At 33.6% G+C, this 17,328-nt stretch overlaps 2 protein-coding genes across 2 annotated transcripts; one reads left to right on the top strand and one right to left on the bottom strand.

Moving 5' to 3' along the window:
- Positions 1 to 5,660: 5,660 nt before the first annotated feature.
- LOC109789281 (protein trichome birefringence-like 19) lies at positions 5,661 to 9,790 on the bottom strand. Its single transcript, XM_020348194.3, has 2 exons — positions 9,151 to 9,790; positions 5,661 to 6,592 (listed from the first exon to the last, which is right to left on the bottom strand). The coding sequence occupies exons 1-2, from the start codon at positions 9,667 to 9,669 to the stop codon at positions 5,804 to 5,806; spliced, it is 1,308 nt and encodes a 435-aa protein (XP_020203783.2). The 5' UTR covers positions 9,670 to 9,790; the 3' UTR covers positions 5,661 to 5,803.
- A 6,148-nt stretch (positions 9,791 to 15,938) lies between these two features.
- LOC109789276 (uncharacterized) lies at positions 15,939 to 16,946 on the top strand. Its single transcript, XM_020348191.2, has one exon. The coding sequence runs from the start codon at positions 15,939 to 15,941 to the stop codon at positions 16,944 to 16,946; it is 1,008 nt and encodes a 335-aa protein (XP_020203780.2).
- Positions 16,947 to 17,328: the final 382 nt, after the last annotated feature.

The following is a 17,328-nucleotide window of genomic DNA, read 5'->3' as shown; positions in this document are numbered from 1 at the left end:
TTTGATGTTTGTTCTGTGAGTTTCTTTCTAATTTCTATACTGTTATTCTCATCTGAGTTAGATTAGCATTGATGTATAAAGTGTTGGTTTCACTGGTTGTTTCTCTTTCTCTTGGTCCCACGTGCTACGTGTTTGTAAAAATGCTTGAACCACTCAACTGTGATATCTTGCGCTTATTTCAATCTGCTGATTCACGTTCAGTTTCTAGAAAAATACTGGGTATATGTTTAGATAAACTTCTGCCGAAGCAATTTTAGCAGAAAGAAATATGAAGCAAAATTGAAATAAAATTTGGTAGAAATACAATTTTGGAGAAGTTAATAGGATAATACGTTTGCAAATTAATTCATATGTGAACTAATTTTAATTTATAAAGAAATTTATTTCATTTTTTACCTTCTATTTTTTCTCTTCTAGGAGGGCTTCTAGAAAAGTTTACTGAAGCAAATCCTAATACACTTTTTAACACTGGCACACTATCTTTTATTGGATTAGATTCACATATGTTCCACTAAATATGTGAGTTCCATTTCCCATCTCATTTGGCTGGTCTCAATTTCAAAATAATGTGATGCAAACAAATGTTAAATTTTAACCAGTAGGAGAAAGTATGTTCAAATCAATTCTAAAAAATGTAAGAATGTGTTGTTAGCACTCTCCCCAATTTCTGTAGTTAAAACTCGCTCTTCATTTCACCAAGCTATTGAGGATGATTCTCTACTGATAGTGCTTGCACACGGTTTTGTTTTGGCATGCAGGCTGGTTTGAGAATCCATTTCTTTTCTTTTTATGTGAGTGGCTTTGTTAACCAATACTATGTGCAATCAGAGTTTATAGTTCCTTTATGATATGTAATAGGGCTATCATGTGGAGGGGGTTCTACCATCGTTTTGTCATCTGATTTCATGGTGCTCCTTACTAAGTTTGTTTCGTTTTTTTTTTTTTTTTTGGCTATATAGTGTGTGTCCAGACTGAAGAAATTGAGAGTCTTAGCTTGTGTGGGTCTGCGTGAGAGTTGGTGTGTTAGAAGTGATTAAAACATTATAAATACCACCTTTGTACTGAAATATAATACACAGAATAAGAATTCCTTTTTCTCCCACTTTACGTTTTCCTCTGATACTCTCTCTTTCACGTGTGGGTGTGGCTTTGCTCTAACAAACTGGTATCCAGAGCATAGGTTCCGATTAAGGGATTTTTTTGAGACACGATGGGTTCAACTGGTACGAATTTTCCGGCAAACCTTCCCGTTCTCAATGGAAAGAACTGGGATCGGTGGCGTGTGCAGATGAAGGCGATTCTGGGTTATCAAGAGGTTGCAGAAATCGTCGAAGAAGGCTATCCAACGCTCACCAAAGACTCGACAGATGCACAGAAGGCGCTTTACAGAGAAAATAAAAAGAAAGATTGTAAAGCAACCTTCTTGATTCATCAATGTGTTGATGAGGCACACTTTGAGAAGATTGCAGGTGCTGCAACTTCGCAAGAAGCGTGGAAGATTCTGGAGAAATGCAGTGAAGGAGCAGAGCAATTGAAGAAGGTGAGATTGCAGACGATGAGGCGTCAATACGAATTGATGCAAATGGAGAATAATGAAAAGATAGCTGAGTTCTTCAACAGAATCATCACCCACACGAATGCTATGAAGAATTGTGGAGAGAAAATCACAGATCAAACAATCGTAGAAAAGATTCTGAGAACACTCGATCCCAAATTTGACCACATTGTTGTGGCCATTGAAGAATCAAAGAAGCTCGAGGAATTGAAGGTAGAGGAACTTCAAGGTTCTCTTGAGGCACATGAGCAGAGACTCATTGAAAGAAGTTCAGTGAAGTCTGATGATCATCAAGCACTGCAAGCTCAAACCTCAAAGAAAGGACGTTATAATTCCAAAGGAAACTTCAAAGGACGAGGCCGTGGGAGAGGATTCAGAGGTGGCTTTGAAAAAAATAATCAAAGTCAAGACCAAGGAAAGATTGAACAAGATCAACCAGAAAACTCAAATAGAAGAGGGAGCTTCAGTAATTGGCGAGGAGGAAAGAAAAAGGTAATCGATAGGAAAAGAATTAAATGCTTTAATTGTAATCGAATTGGACATTTTTCGGCAGAATGTGAAGCTGCACCAGGTCGCACAGATCAACGGGGGAGTCAATCACATGGTGATTATCAAGCACACATGGCCAAAGAAGATAATGAAGCGAATCTTGAAGAACAACCGTTGATGTTGATGATGATCACCAATCCAGAATCTTATAACAATGAAGAATGGTACATAGATTCTGGATGTTCCAATCATATGACCGGGCATCGAGATTGGTTTGTCAATTTCGATCCAAAGAAAAAGAGTACTGTAAAATTTGCAGACAATAGAGCCACTCAGGTTGAAGGTTCTGGAAATGTATTAGTCAAAAGAGAAGATGGAAGACAAACAGTGATTACAGAAGTACTGTATGTTCCTGGAATGACCACGAATCTGATCAGTCTGGGTCAACTTCTGGAGAAAGGATGCTCAGTAAACTCAGTTAAAGGCTTTCTAGAAATCTATGACAAAACAAAGAGATTGGTGATGAAAGCTCCATTGGCCAAGAACAGAACCTTCAAGGTAAGCCTAAACACCATTGAATCACAATGTCTTTCCGCTGCTATGTTGTCAGATGATTCATGGTTATGGCACCTTAGACTAGGCCACTTAAATTTTAGAGATTTGAGTCTCTTGAAATCCAAGGAAATGTTAACTGGTCTTCCTTCAATTAAAATTCCCAAGAAAATATGTGATAACTGTTTGATCAGCAAACAACCCAGGAATTCTTTCAGCAATTTTACAGCTTCTAAGGCTAATGAAGTACTGCATGTTGTTTACTCAGATGTTTGTGGACCGATTGACACTCCATCATTAGGTGGAAATAGATATTTTGTTTCTTTTGTTGATGACCTGAGCAGGAAGGCATGGCTCTACCTAATCAAAGCCAAGAGTGATGTGTTCAGCATCTTTAAAGATTTCAAGGCTTTGGTGGAGAAGCAATCTGGAAAATGCATTAAAATTCTGAGGACAGATGGTGGAGGAGAATTCACATCTGGAGAATTTGAAGGTTTCTGCAAGGAGCATGGTATAGTTCATGAAGTAACTGCTCCTTACACTCCCCAGCATAATGGCATTGCAGAAAGAAGGAACAGAACAATCTTGAACATGGTCAGAAGTATGCTTAAAGAGAAGAATCTTCCTCATAGTTTTTGGGGTGAAGCAGCCATGACAGCTGTGTATGTTCTGAATAGGTGTCCAACCAAAAGGCTTGGCTCCATGGTTCCAGAAGAAGCCTGGTCGGGAAGCAAACCTTCAGTTAAGCATCTCAGAATTTTTGGATCTCTATGCTACAGACATGTTCCTGATCAAAGGAGAAAGAAGTTGGATGACAAGAGTGAGGCAATGATTTTTGTTGGATACAACTCTACTGGTTCATACAAGCTATTCAATCCCAAGAATCAGCAAGTCCTATTTAGTAGAGATGTCTACTTTGATGAATCAAGTTCATGGGCAGAGTTTCAGTCTACTTCTGATATAATACCAAAGTTTCAGTTTGAATGGAAAGATGAGGATCTAGTTGGAGAGACACATCAAGAAGTGGTCAACAGTGAACTTCAACTGGTGGCTGACAGACCTACAAGAGTCAGGAGTTTTCCATTAAGACTCAGTGATTATCAGATTTATCATGATAGTGCAATTACTGAGGAAGGTGATTTGGTTCAGCATATGGCACTTTTGACAGACATGGAACCCATTACGTTTGAGGAAGCTATCTCTAAGGAAGTGTGGAGATCAGCAATGGAGGAAGAATTGAAGAGCATTGAGAAAAATGATACTTGGGAAATGGTGAATTTACCTCAGAATAAAAAGGCTATTGCTGTTAAATGGGTTTTCAAAACTAAATTCAAATCTGATGGGTCAATTGCCAAACACAAGGCTAGGCTGGTGGCAAAAGGCTTCATGCAGAAGGAAGGGATAGATTACTCAGAGGTGTTTGCTCCTGTAGCTAGATTGGAGACTGTGAGGCTGATTGTTGCTTTGGCTAGTTGGAGGAACTGGAAGCTGTGGCAGCTAGATGTTAAGTCAGCATTTTTAAATGGGCCACTTGATGAAGAAGTTTTTGTGGCACAACCTCCTGGTTTTATATGTAAAGGTAAAGAACTGAAAGTCTTGAGATTGAAGAAGGCCTTGTATGGCTTAAAGCAAGCACCAAGGGCGTGGAACAAAAGGATTGACTCTTTTCTTACTGGTTTTGGCTTTCAGAAATGCTCAGTTGAGCATGGTGTGTATATCAAAACAGTAAGTGAAACTGAGATATTGGTATTGTGTTTGTATGTTGATGATTTACTCATCACTGGTAGCAGTTTGACCGCTATTGAGTCACTCAAGCAAGGTTTGAAGAGTGAATTTGAGATGACTGATCTAGGCATCCTGTCCTATTTTCTGGGAATTGAATTTGCCTACACCGAGAAAGGCATCTTTATGCATCAAAGGAAGTATATATCCGAAGTTCTGAAGAGGTTTAAGATGCTGGGGTGCAAACCAGCAGAAACTCCAGCTGAATTGAATGTGAAGCTTGATAAGAGCGAAGATGAAGGCTCTGTTGATGGAACTATGTTCAGGCAAATTGTTGGTAGCTTGAGATTTATTTGTCACAGCAGACCAGAAATAGCTTTTAGTGTTGGTTTGGTCAGCAGATTTATGAGTGATCCTAGACAATCACATTTGGTTGCAGCTAAAAGAATCATGAGGTATCTAAGAGGAACGCTCAGTTATGGCATTTTGTTTCCTCATCACACTAAAGGAGATGATAGCCTACACCTTGTAGCCTATTCCGATTCTGATTGGTGTGGTGATCTGGTTGACAGAAGGAGCACCATGGGACAAGTTTTCTTGCTGTCAGGATCACCCATATCCTGGAATTCTAAGAAGCAGACAGTAGTAGCACTCTCTACCTGTGAAGCCGAATACATTGCAGCCTGTGCAGCTGCATGTCAAGCCTTGTGGATATCCTCTCTACTTAAAGAATTAAAGATGTTTACTGATGAAGCAGTGGATTTGCTGGTGGATAGCAAATCAGCAATTGATTTGGCTAAGAATCCTGTGTCACACGGTAGGAGCAAGCATATAGACACGAAATTCCATTTCCTTAGAGATCAAGTAAGCAAGGGGAGGATCAGACTTCAGCATTGCAGATCTGAGAAACAGCTAGCAGACATTATGACTAAATCCATGAAGAGTGAAAGATTTAAAGAGTTGAGAGAGTTTTTGAATGTTGTTAGTTTGTAATTGGTTTGAATCAAGGGGAGGTGTTAGAAGTGATTAAAACATTATAAATACCACCTTTGTACTGAAATATAATACACAGAATAAGAATTCCTTTTTCTCCCACTTTACGTTTTCCTCTGATACTCTCTCTTTCACGTGTGGGTGTGGCTTTGCTCTAACATGGTGGACAAAAATTCATTAGTGCTCGAGGTTCTGTAGCCACCATAATTTTTAGCGTGATTGCTTATGCTTAAGTATAGAATTTGAGCTAACAATCATCTGTTATTATAAAAGTTGAATCAGTGTGTAGACATTACTACTAGGAATTTAAAATATATAAGGTTCATTGATTAATGTTATAAAACACCAATGGAAAACTCTACAAATAAAACAAAAATGATTACAAAGTTTCATTTATCCTAACACATAAATTACACGAAAATTTTTGGCAATGATAGATTGCAATAAAAAAATAGAAATTAATGATGTTTATGAATCTACTCATCAATCTTTCTATAATGGAAAGCTTTCATTACCGGTAGATTTCACATCTTCTATTTTCAACATTTCTAGTAGAAAATCACTCCATGTGTCTATGGGTCCTGGCAAGCACCAATGCACACAATCATTAGGTAATGTCAAGTTTTTATTTGGTGGGTGTCCATATTTATCAGGGTGACCATCTGGTCTCAATAACATTGCCTGTGTGGTGTCAAGTAACATGAATTTCAAACCTCTCCTTTTGGCTTCTTTCTCAGCAGTTTTGAACTCCCCCACTTGTATCTTATATAACTCCAAATTGTAGCCATCTAAGCTTGTTTCATTTCTCTTAAACGGCTTTGTTCTCACACAATTCCCACCTTTATCCCACACCCCATTCTCAAAATGAGATGGTGCATATGTTCTAAGAAGTGTGACACCCTTGAAGTTTCGTGCACTAATGAGGGCTTTATATGCAGTTCGAAAAGCCCTTTTATAGCCATAGTGCCAGCTTAAGTAAGTGACATTTTCAAAGGAACAGTATTGGCATCCAACAATTTTTTGATTCTCATAGAATACAATTGGCCTCAAGAACCACTGTCCTGCATTGATGATCACATAGTCAAACTCTTCAATTTGAGTGGTCCATCTTTCATCAAACTCATCAAGATAAAGGTTGAAGAGACCACCATTTGAATCCACTTCTTTAGTTTTAACTAGATAGGGTGACCAAAAAGTAGCCATTGTGAAGTTGTAGCTCGGGTATGTCCATCGCTTGAAGGCATACTCATCTGTGTATGATACATCTGCGGGAAACTCCACCTGAAAAATAAAGAAGATTAAGATGTAGAATATATATTTTTATTCCTTAAAGTCATCTGTGTATGATATTTAACAATTTAGACAGTCAATACAAAAGGGAAAATATGTATGCAAGAAACAAACAAATGTGTGAGTTCAAAATTACATTAACTTTTAATTTTTTAAAGCAACAAATTCTCCCTTCGTTCTTGTATGCATTGAAATTCATAAAAGTACTTTTCCAATTTTAATTCAAATATAAAATCAAATGTTCATCTATAACAAGAAGTTCCAAATCATTTTATTTATTTTTTAACTCTTAAAATAACTATCTTGAAAGTTATAATAGTAGATATTTTTTTAATTGTATGATAATATAAATTTTTTTACACTAATAGTGTATGATTATTAATTTTTTTAAAAAAATAAGATAAACTCAAACCTTACTGAACTCCACCATCCTAAATATATGCATTCAACCCTCCTAACTATATGCTTAAACTCAATCATAATATCTGTATATTTGGAGTCTTGCTATTTTTATACAGCCTATACATTATGTAGCGATCTACTTGAAACTTTCATATTTATTTAGAGATAAAGATAAAAATTGGTAAATTGAAAAAAATAAAATAGAAAGATATACACATAAAGATAAAAGGGGGATAGTTTGAAATGGTTGTACAAGACATGTCTGGTTTGTTGTGAGAGTAATGCATATCTAAAAAAAAAAGTAGAGAAAATTTGAAAATGTCTACCTTGAGGGAGTATTTGTTACACAATAAATTTTTTGATGCCAGAATGTGATTTCCGAGAAAAATGTGTTTAGATAATCATAAATATTTTTGAAAATACTTATACATATGATACTTTAAAATTATATATTTTTACTGTATTAAATTAACAAAGAAAAATAATGTGATATTTTGATAGTAGAAAATCTATTTTTTTTTAATTCGGAAAGTTAGATTTTCGCTTCTTATATGAAAACTTATGTTTGGAAAACTTAGAAGCGTTGGTTGTTTTAAGTTATGGACTTTTATATCTATGAACAATGTTCTGGAAAATATAATTTTGTAAATGACATTCTTGAATATATTTAAAAAAGAATATGTTTGAACAATGTTGGGAATGCTTTTATGAAAATGAGATTTGAAAGAAGTTAAAAAATTAATTTTCAGGTCATCAAAATCAATTTACCTGTCCCATTTCTTGAAAATAAAATGGCACAAGAATATGAAAGTTTTGATCTTTTCGTGTAAATGTTCTATCTCTGGGAATAAAATTTATAATCCTATAACAAAAATAGAAAAATACATTTCCTAACCATATATTTATAAGAATATAGTAAAATAACTTAAAACAAGCACAATATATGTAAAAATAAAAAAATAAAAAAAATATCTTAGAAACAATGTTTCATCAAAATGTTAATTTTTAAATAATAAATACAAACGGAAGAAACATTATATCTCCATATTCTTAAGAAACTAAATATTTTCATTTACCAAACATTATATCTTCATATTCTTAATTTATAATATACCAATGAATTTCATATCACCATCTAAAATTCTGATCATCGTATTAAAAAATTTTGATTCTCTCCAATTTTTAAAAACTTATTACTCGCTTTCAATATTATGAAAACTATAATTTAGTAATAGTATAAACAATTGTATTTGATGAAACTAAATTTCTTACATATATCTCAACTTGTTTTTGTTTTAAATAGTATTCAATATATTAACAAGTAACTTGGAATTCATTAAAATATTTTAACATGTGCAGACTCTTCTCGTGCTTTCTCGCCTCAAGTTTAGTTAGATATTGAACAACATCACTCTCCACTATTTACCTGTATCATACTTATTCAGTTTATGATTAATGTCATTAAAAATTAAACAAATTATTCACGAATATTTTATTCATTTTTGGCCTATGGCTAATCATAATTGCGAACGCAAGCCCCTAAAAATATTAGTGTCAATTTTTTTTTTGTTTTTTTTAATATGGGACCCATTTCTTATAGGTTTTTTTTTTTTTTTTTTTAATAAAAAACTCTTATAGTTTTTTTTTAATTATATATTTTTTTTAAAAAAATCTGTACGTTTCTTCAGCTTTTTGAAAAGACGAAAAAAAATATTCTAAGATTTGATTAAAATAAGAAGTTATTTGGAATAATTTCCCATAAAACCAGCTGTTTTTCTTTTAATATAACTTACTTTTTAGTAAATCAAAGATTTTCCTGACTGAAAACTAAAAACCAATCTCTCAAAACTGACTACAAACAAAACCAGTGACTCATGCTTAATTAAAGAATAAGGTTATTTAGTATATAATTATAAACAATAACATAAATTAACTTATACTTTTTTTAGAATATATAAGAAAATCATCGTAATAACATTCATAAATTAGCTTCCTATGTAATCAGATTTAGTGGACAAAGCAGCTACAGTTGATATCAGAAATTAAGAACAAAATAAACACAATAATCAAGACAAAATAATTAAGATAATAATTGTTAAGCTAGGGATTTAGAATCTCAATTTGATCAAAGTAGAAGAGAGACTTACCCTTGACAGTAGGCAAATCATTGACTGCATGTGATTTCTGCCTATGGAGTCTCCAACAAAAGCCATTGATTTTCCCCTCATGATTTCTAGAAACTGAAAAGGGTTGAAAATAGGAAGTTCACATTCATTAGGCTTCCACCTCCACTTCATGAACTCAGAGTCAGATCTCCCATATTTCATGCAATTTTGGTGCTCATGAATTTCCCAACATGTTGTGTTTGTGTAATATGGTGCCTCTGGATTTGGCACCCATTCACCACTGAAAATGTCACACTTCTTGTTCTTCTTCACATTTGTTGGGGACATGATTATTTCTGGCTCCTTCAAATCATGATCAATTTCAAAAGATGGCTGCTTATATTCATTGTTCTTCAACAATGAATAGTAACTACACAAACAACATGATAGTGTGGTGAGAATAAATATAAGTAGGGTTAAGAATACATGTATAGTCACTTTTGACAAAGCTTGTTTTGAACTATTGTTCCCACGGAAAAGTGAAAAATGTAGGAACTTCATTTTGGAAGTGATAGAAGAGAAAAATAAAAGAGAAGATGAGAGAAAGATATAAAGGAGAATGAAAATTGAGATTTTCTAAAAAGAATGTGACAGTGTGGTGACAGCGAACCATTATTGTTGCTCAAATTAATTTTAGAGTGATAATAACTAAACTTTAATATTTATTGCGTCATAATATTTTTTTTTATCATTCTTAACCTTCGGGTGTTCTTGTGCTAATGAATTCTTAAATTTTCTTTTTTTAAAAAAAAAATAGAAATAATTACAAAAATAGTCGCAATGAAAGTTGAATTCAGATTTTTATGTTTATAACTATTTAAATATCTCCCAAATCAACTACTAGACTAACCTTAATAATTTAATTTTTACTTTTTAAATTGTTCTGATCAACATAATTAAATTCTTTGATTTTTTTTAATAATCATGAAATTCTCGGGCTATTTTGACAACTTGGATAACGACAGAATAACATATAAATATTTTTACGAAAAAGTTTAAAATGTTTCAAAAAAATGTTTAAAAGCTCATTTAAATTTTTTTGTCTAGAAGTAGAAGATAAAATCAGGAGTCCTTATACGTATAGGAAAGTGTGAAAACTTAATCCTTCAACACTCTTAATACGTATGCTAAAGTGTGCCAAATCTGAAAACATTAAAGGAAGAATCTTATTTTTCCTTTTAATTAAATGAAAGGGGAATTATTCTTTAATATTCTTAAAAAGCCTGTAAACAAAAGAATCATGTCCTGAAATAGAAGGAAAAAAAAACAGTGAGGTTTGGGGAGAAAAAAGTTGGTGAAGATTTATTAATTGGTAAAAAAATAATTTGCTTACATTTTTATCAAAAAAAGATATATTTACTTTAGGTATGATTTTAAAAATGGAAGTTAATTAATTTTATGAGATTTTCAAAAAGAAATAATTTATTTTTTAATATTTTATTTTGGCAAGATTAAAAAAGGAAATAATTTATTTAATTTAAAAGAATACATGTTACTCGTGAAGATGCAAATTATACGTAAGCTATTATGACATACACCACCAATAGAGATGGAAAAGCCGTATAATCTTATGACTCATTATGCGATATTCAACATATTGGTTTACTATTTTATGCATATATATATATATATATATATATATATATATATATATAATGACTTACATATAATTTTAGTCTCTTTAATTTTTTTTTGTCTTTCAAATTTAAAATTAATGTTTTTAGAGGACTATATTAGATTAGGATTTGAAAAAACTATTTTAAAATGAAAAAGTTTTTATGAATTTTAACATATTTTGAAGGAATATAATGATTTTTAAGATTTTTTTAAAAAAATTTTAAAATATAAATTTTAATCAAGACTATAATTCGAATTTTAATAGATTTTGATAGATTTATATTAGAAGATTTTAAAATATTTTATGGATTTTACAAGAAAACATGGATTTGTAAAACATATTTAATGCTACAAGAATTAATAATAAAAATAAAACATAAATAATAAAGAAAAGTAAAACCAACACAATTTTTTTCCTATTTTTAACAAATAATTTCTTCAATCTTTTAATAAATAATTGACTCTTATGTCCTCCTAACAAATATTTCTTCATATATCTAAAAATAAACTAACTTTCCATGCATTGACATGTTCTCTTTCATGCTCGAGTCTGAACAATATGCTCAAAATTATAGTCCTTATTAATTAGTAACATTGAAGATGGAGTTCCATCTACTGATCCAATTGAAAATTCATCAAAATGACGTTTTTTGCAAAAAAAGTTATGTAGTGTTACACATTGTGCCTTAAATAGAAATAGAGGCGCTGATTTAAAAATTATGAAGTGTGACTTAAAAATACCAAATATCCTCATATCACATTGTCAAGGATACATAATGTAAATTGAATACTTCATTTTTATTTCGAGGGTTAATATATACCATCACGTGCAAAATCATAGAGATGATAAATGAGAGAAATTAATAAAAAGAGAAAAAAAAGTAAATGAGATAGAGAAGAAAATGAGAAAGACTAAGAGAGAGAGAGAGAGAGAGAGAGAGAGAGAGAGAGAATAAAAGCTAAGATAGGAAAGAGAAGAGGACAGAGAGAAGTAAGAAAGGTGAGGGAGAACAAGAGAGAAAATGAGAATATGAGATGGGGAAGAAATAGAGATAAAGAGAGAGATGAGAAATAGAGAGAAAAAGAGAGAGAGATGAAAAACAGAGAGAAATAAGAAAGGCGAGATAGAAGATTTAAGAGAGAAGGAGAGAGAGAGAGAAAAGAAAGAAATAGGAGAAATAGAAGTGAAAAAAAAAGTAATTAGAAATCTCAATGGTTTTTGTGAGATTGTTGGATGAATGAATTACATGTAAATTATATTAAAATGTCTCACAAAATCCATTATTCAAAACAATCAATTGAAATCTCTATGTTATTGAATACTAACAGTTTTTTTTAAGTGAAAGTTTTTTAATTAAATACTACTAGATTTTGATGGACTTCTAAAAATCATGGTTGTTAATTGAATACCACCAAATTTTGATGTACTAAACAAATCATGATTATCTTAATTGAATATCACAAGACTTTTTTAAAAATAAAATTCTTTTAAAATCCATTATAATTTGAAAAATATATTTTAGTCTCCTAGGTCATCAAATTAGCATATAGTGTCAGATTAAGACAATTACGCAATATTATTGAGTCCAATATAATGCTTTCATGGATTTTGTGTGACAATATTTGATAAGTTCATTAACAATATTTGAGTAAAGAGACTAAAATATAATTATTTTTCAAATTATAGGGATTAAAGAAAGAAATTGTAAATTTAAGGGAACAAAAACAAATTGATCTCATATTTGAGGGAGTAAAAATAAATTTAATCCTATATTAGTATATATTTTCTTATGACCATGTTATTAATACAAAATATTTATCCATTTTAGTGATGATTACTCTGTCAAGGAACATGATTAATAAGCTTTAGTGAAGTCTCCTTTTCCAACTACACTTTTTCATTCATAAGACTCAAATTTGAAATCTTGTGTAAGAGAGTGAGTTTGATATCACTCAGACTAATTACTTGTTGGGAATCAATATACATACACATATAGGATTTGTTGACACCAATTCTAAGTTTTTAAGACTTTTATTTTTGTTGATAAAAACATACTCATATTATATATGATAAGTGCTAAGATTTCATTAAATTTATGGCCTAATTTGGAGCACTTATATCCATTTTCTTTACTTTAGATCTTGTTTTTAATTCAAAACATATCTAAATTGTTAGGTAATCACATTTTGTCTTTGAATCATGTTTTTAGGTAACTTACAAGTATTTGGGTGTTGTTTTGTAGTTTAGGAGAAAGCTAGGAAAGAAGGAAGGAAGTCAAACACAAAGTGGTGAATTCGAAGTTGAAGGAATTTTTGGTTTAAGTCGCCAGGCTAAGCCTCAGATCCACGCTTAGCCTCAGCTTTGCAGAGAATCACTGGAACAAAAATTCAATCCTCACGCTGAGCATGGAATTGAGGCTGAGCGTGGGAGTCCCAGAACCTCATTTTACTCTAGACCTATCCTCAAGCTTAGCGTGACTTCTCACGCTTAGCGTGGATTGTGCTGACATGCCATTATTCACATAAGACAAAAGCTTTTATGACCTAAAAGTGGGATTTTCGAGGAGAGAAGAAAAATAGATCATTCTTGGAGTTTGTGTGGCGGCTGGAGACCTCTGGAACCTTCAAGATCAAGCTTCTTCCTTTCTTCATCATTTGTAGAGTTCTACATGTCTATGTGTAGCTAAACTCACCCATGTTGGGGTTTGATGTAACTAAACTCATTCTCATGTGTAAACTCTAAGCTATCAATCTAAGTTGTTATTTAGTTTTATTGCTCTTTTTCTGTGCATAATGTTTGTTATGGCTTGATCACCCTTAACTTGAACTTAAGGTTTTTAAGAGATTGAGAAATGATTTTAAACCTTTGACTTGAAATAGAACAACTAATGGTGCTTATTGCTAGAGATAGAGTAAATGTCATTGGTCTTTCTTAAGCTTTTGTTTTTAAAGCTGGTTTCTTGGTTAAACTATGCAAGAGATTGATAGTTTAAGTTAGCAACTTAGATGCCAACTCGTAAGATATTAGGGTTGGTTACTTTTGAGAGTGATTGATAAATTCTAAATAATAACTATTGTGAACTTAGTGATAAACATGAGAGGAAGGTTTAGCGAAGTCAAACCCCAACAATTTATTAATATTGCATTAGAATCAAGTTTTGCACTCTAAGTGTTTACCAAAATACCAAAAAGAATTGTTATTGCTTGTTTACATTATTTACTGCAACAAATCAAACTCTTATTGCTTTTTGGTAGCTTAATTAGTATAACAAGTGAAATTGCAAAGTGTTGCACAAGTCCCTTGGGAGACGATACTCATACTTTCATTGAACTACTTATACAATTTGGTACACTTGCCAAGGGAGATAACAAGTTTCTGGTGCCGTTGCCAGGGACTTGCGTCTCAATACTTAGGCAAAGTCACTTGGATTACTAATCTAGGATTTGATTCATTTATTCTTTTACATTTTGCAATTACTATATTCCTTTTCTTTTAATTCATTGTATCTGTGTTGCTAACTGTTTGTTGTAGCTTTGTGATTCTGGTTTATGCGAGGTACTGTTCCTACTAGTTATTTAGCTTACGACCTAGAAATTGAGAAAACAACTAGGAGGAACAAGGGAACACTAAGGAAGCAAAGGTTACTAGCCAAGCAGGCACAACACAGAGAGGCTACTTCGTCCTCTCTCAATCCTTCTTTATCTGAAATCTTAGAGGAAGCTGAAATGGAAGAGGAAAGACCAAGAATTACTCTTGGTGATCATGCAAATGCCACTAGTACTACTCATTTTTCTAGCATTGCCACTCTTGCAATCGCTGCCACTAATTTTGAGATGAAGCCAACACTATTGAATCTGATTCAGAATAACCAATTTGTAGGCCTTGATCATGAGGACCCATATCTGCATCTCCATACTTTTATTGAGCTTTATGGCATAGTGAAGATACATCAAGTTGCTGAAAATGTGATTCAGATGAAGCTATTTCCTTTCTCACTACTTGGGAAAGCTAAGATGTGGCTCAATGCTCTACCACATCAAAGCTTAACCAGGTGGTCTGACATAGAGACAAAGTTCTTGGCAAGATTCTTCCCTCTTGCTAAGATCAATCAAGCAAAGAGTGAGATTGTCACATTCTCTCATAAGCAAGATGAACTTCTTTCCGAGGCTTGGGAGAGATACAAATCCTTGTTGAGGAAATGTCCAAGTCATGGATTTGATGACCTTACTCAGGTTAACATTTTTCTGGGAGGATTGCAGCCACGAGTGAAAATTTTATTGGATGCCTCAGCTGGAGGTAGCATTCGTTTTAAAACGCTAGAGGAGGCTATAGAGTTGATTGATGCTATGGCAACAAATGATTATGATTTACCGGCTGAAAAGGAGTCAAGACAAAAAAGAGGAATTCTAGAGTTGGGATCTCAAGATGCTTTATTAGCTCAAAATAAGCTCTTGTCCCAGCAAATTGAGGCTCTTACCAAGCAAGTTGCTCGGATTGCACAACAACTACAATCCACTCAACATCAAGTTCTAAGTTGTGATCTATGTGGGTTGAATCATCCTCATGGGCAGTGCATTGGTACTTTCCCATCTCATGGAGAAGAGGTGAATTACATGGGGAATCAAGCTCGACAAGGAGGAAATTATGGTGGTAATTATGGGAAGAATTGGCAATCACACCCTAGCATAGGGTGGAACCAGAATGATATTGCTCAGTCTAATAGACCTCCTATGCAAAAGCCCAACTTGTATGACAAGCAGTCTAAATTAGAAGAAACATTGAATCAGTTCATGAAGGTCTCAATCTCTAACCACAAGAGTACTGAAGCATCTATAAAGAATTTGGAGATTCAAGTGGGGCAGCTGACCAAACAATTGGCTGAAAATTCTGGTAGAAATTTTTCAGCCAATACTCATACTAATCCAAAGGAGAATTGTAGTGCAATTACAACAAGATATGGTAAGAGAGTGGGTGTGTTGGAGGGTGAGGAAGAGTAGCAGGAAAAAGAGGCAGAAATGAAAGAGGGAGGTGGAGAAAATAATGAAAAAATAAAAAAATAAAAAATGCAAAAGAGAATGTCATAGATGGAAAAGAGTTGGTTGAGGAAGTTGCTGTTAAAAAATCAAAGAGCCAGCTAGCAAGAGAATTGAAGATGAAATCCAAGGTGTCTAGTACTAAGGATATGCCATATCCTCAAGCCCCAAGCAAGAAGGATAAAGAAAAGCAATTTGCACGCTTCATGGAGCTTTTTAAGAAGCTTCAAATCAATATTCCATTCTCAGAGTCATTGGAGCAGATGCCCACTTATGCAAAATTCATGAAAGACCTCTTGACCAAGAAGAAAAAGTTTATTGAGCAAGAGATCATTGAGTTGGAAGCGGGGTGTAGTGCCATAATTCAAAAGAACTTACCTCTCAAGTTCAAGGACCCTGGAAGCTTTACAATTCCAATCACTATTGGGGACTTATCAGTTAGAAGAGCACTGTTAGACTTGGGTGCAAGCATTAACCTGATGCCCTTGTCTATGTTGGATAGAGTTGGACAGGTGGTAGTAAAACCAACTCGCATGACTTTGCAGCTAGCAGACCGGTCCATCAAGTATCCCTGTGGTGTGATTGAAAACATGCTAGTCAAAGTTGACAAATTCACATTTCTAGCTGGTTTTGTGATTTTGGACATGGAAGAGGACTCTACTATTCCTATTATCTTGGGGAGGCCATTTATGAAGACTGCACGAGCAATCATTGATATAGGGGATGGTGAATTTAAATTGAGGGTCCAAGATGAAGTGATCACTTTCAATGTATTTGAAGCCACAACCTATCCAAATGATAAGGGTGCTTGTTTCCGAATGGATGTGATGGATGAGGTAGTGTGTGAGGCTACAAAGAAGCTAAAAAAATCAGTTCTAGATGATGTAATTCGCTTGAAGCCACTTCCATTCTCACTTCTTGGGAAAGCTAAATTGTGGCTCAATTCTTATGAGTCATCTAAGCATTACAAGGAAAGGGTGAAGTTGTATCATGAACGAAAGATCTTAAAACGAGAGTTTCAACCAGCACAACTTGTGCTCCTTTACAACTCTCGGTTGAGACTATTTCCAAGGAAGTTGAAGTCAAAGTGGTCGGGACCATTCAAAGTTAAGCAAGTTAGGCCTTAGGGAGCAATACAAGTGGAGGATCTTGCCTCTAAAGAGAGTTGGGTGGTAAATGGCCAAAGACTCAAACTCTACCTAGGCGGTGAAATTGAGCGAGTTCATTCCACCGTTGAATTGAACAACCCTTGAAGTCTTAGCTTGTCAAGCTAGTGACATAAAACGAGCGCTTTATAGGGGGCAACCCATCATTCTTAATCCAAAAACCAGTTAGCATGCATTCAATTTCAGTTATTTTGTGTTAGTGTGTTTTAGGTGTATGTACATTGTTAATCATTGTGTTTGCTTCTTAGTTGAGAAAGCATTGTGATTGTGATGGCTTGATGAACTTCATATTGAGCTATACTTGAAAAGTTTGAAAAATCTGCAGTAAAATTGAAATCTACGC

The sequence above is a fragment of the Cajanus cajan genome, chromosome 2 (assembly GCF_000230855.2).
Source record: "Cajanus cajan strain Asha chromosome 2, NIPB_CcT2T_4, whole genome shotgun sequence".
NCBI lineage: Eukaryota > Viridiplantae > Streptophyta > Magnoliopsida > Fabales > Fabaceae > Cajanus > Cajanus cajan.
Note: the sequence above shows the minus strand (reverse complement) of the source record. Positions and strands in the feature narration are given on the sequence as shown.

Excerpts from the sequence above, each read along its gene's own strand:
- LOC109789281 (XM_020348194.3), bottom strand. The coding sequence starts at position 9,669 with ATGAAGTTCCTACATTTTTCACTTTTCCGTGGGAACAATAGTTCAAAA. Across the intron at positions 6,593-9,150 it reads TGATTTGCCTACTGTCAAGG|GTGGAGTTTCCCGCAGATGT; the intron begins GTAAGTCTCTCT and ends TTTATTTTTCAG.
- LOC109789276 (XM_020348191.2), top strand. The coding sequence starts at position 15,939 with ATGAAATCCAAGGTGTCTAGTACTAAGGATATGCCATATCCTCAAGCC.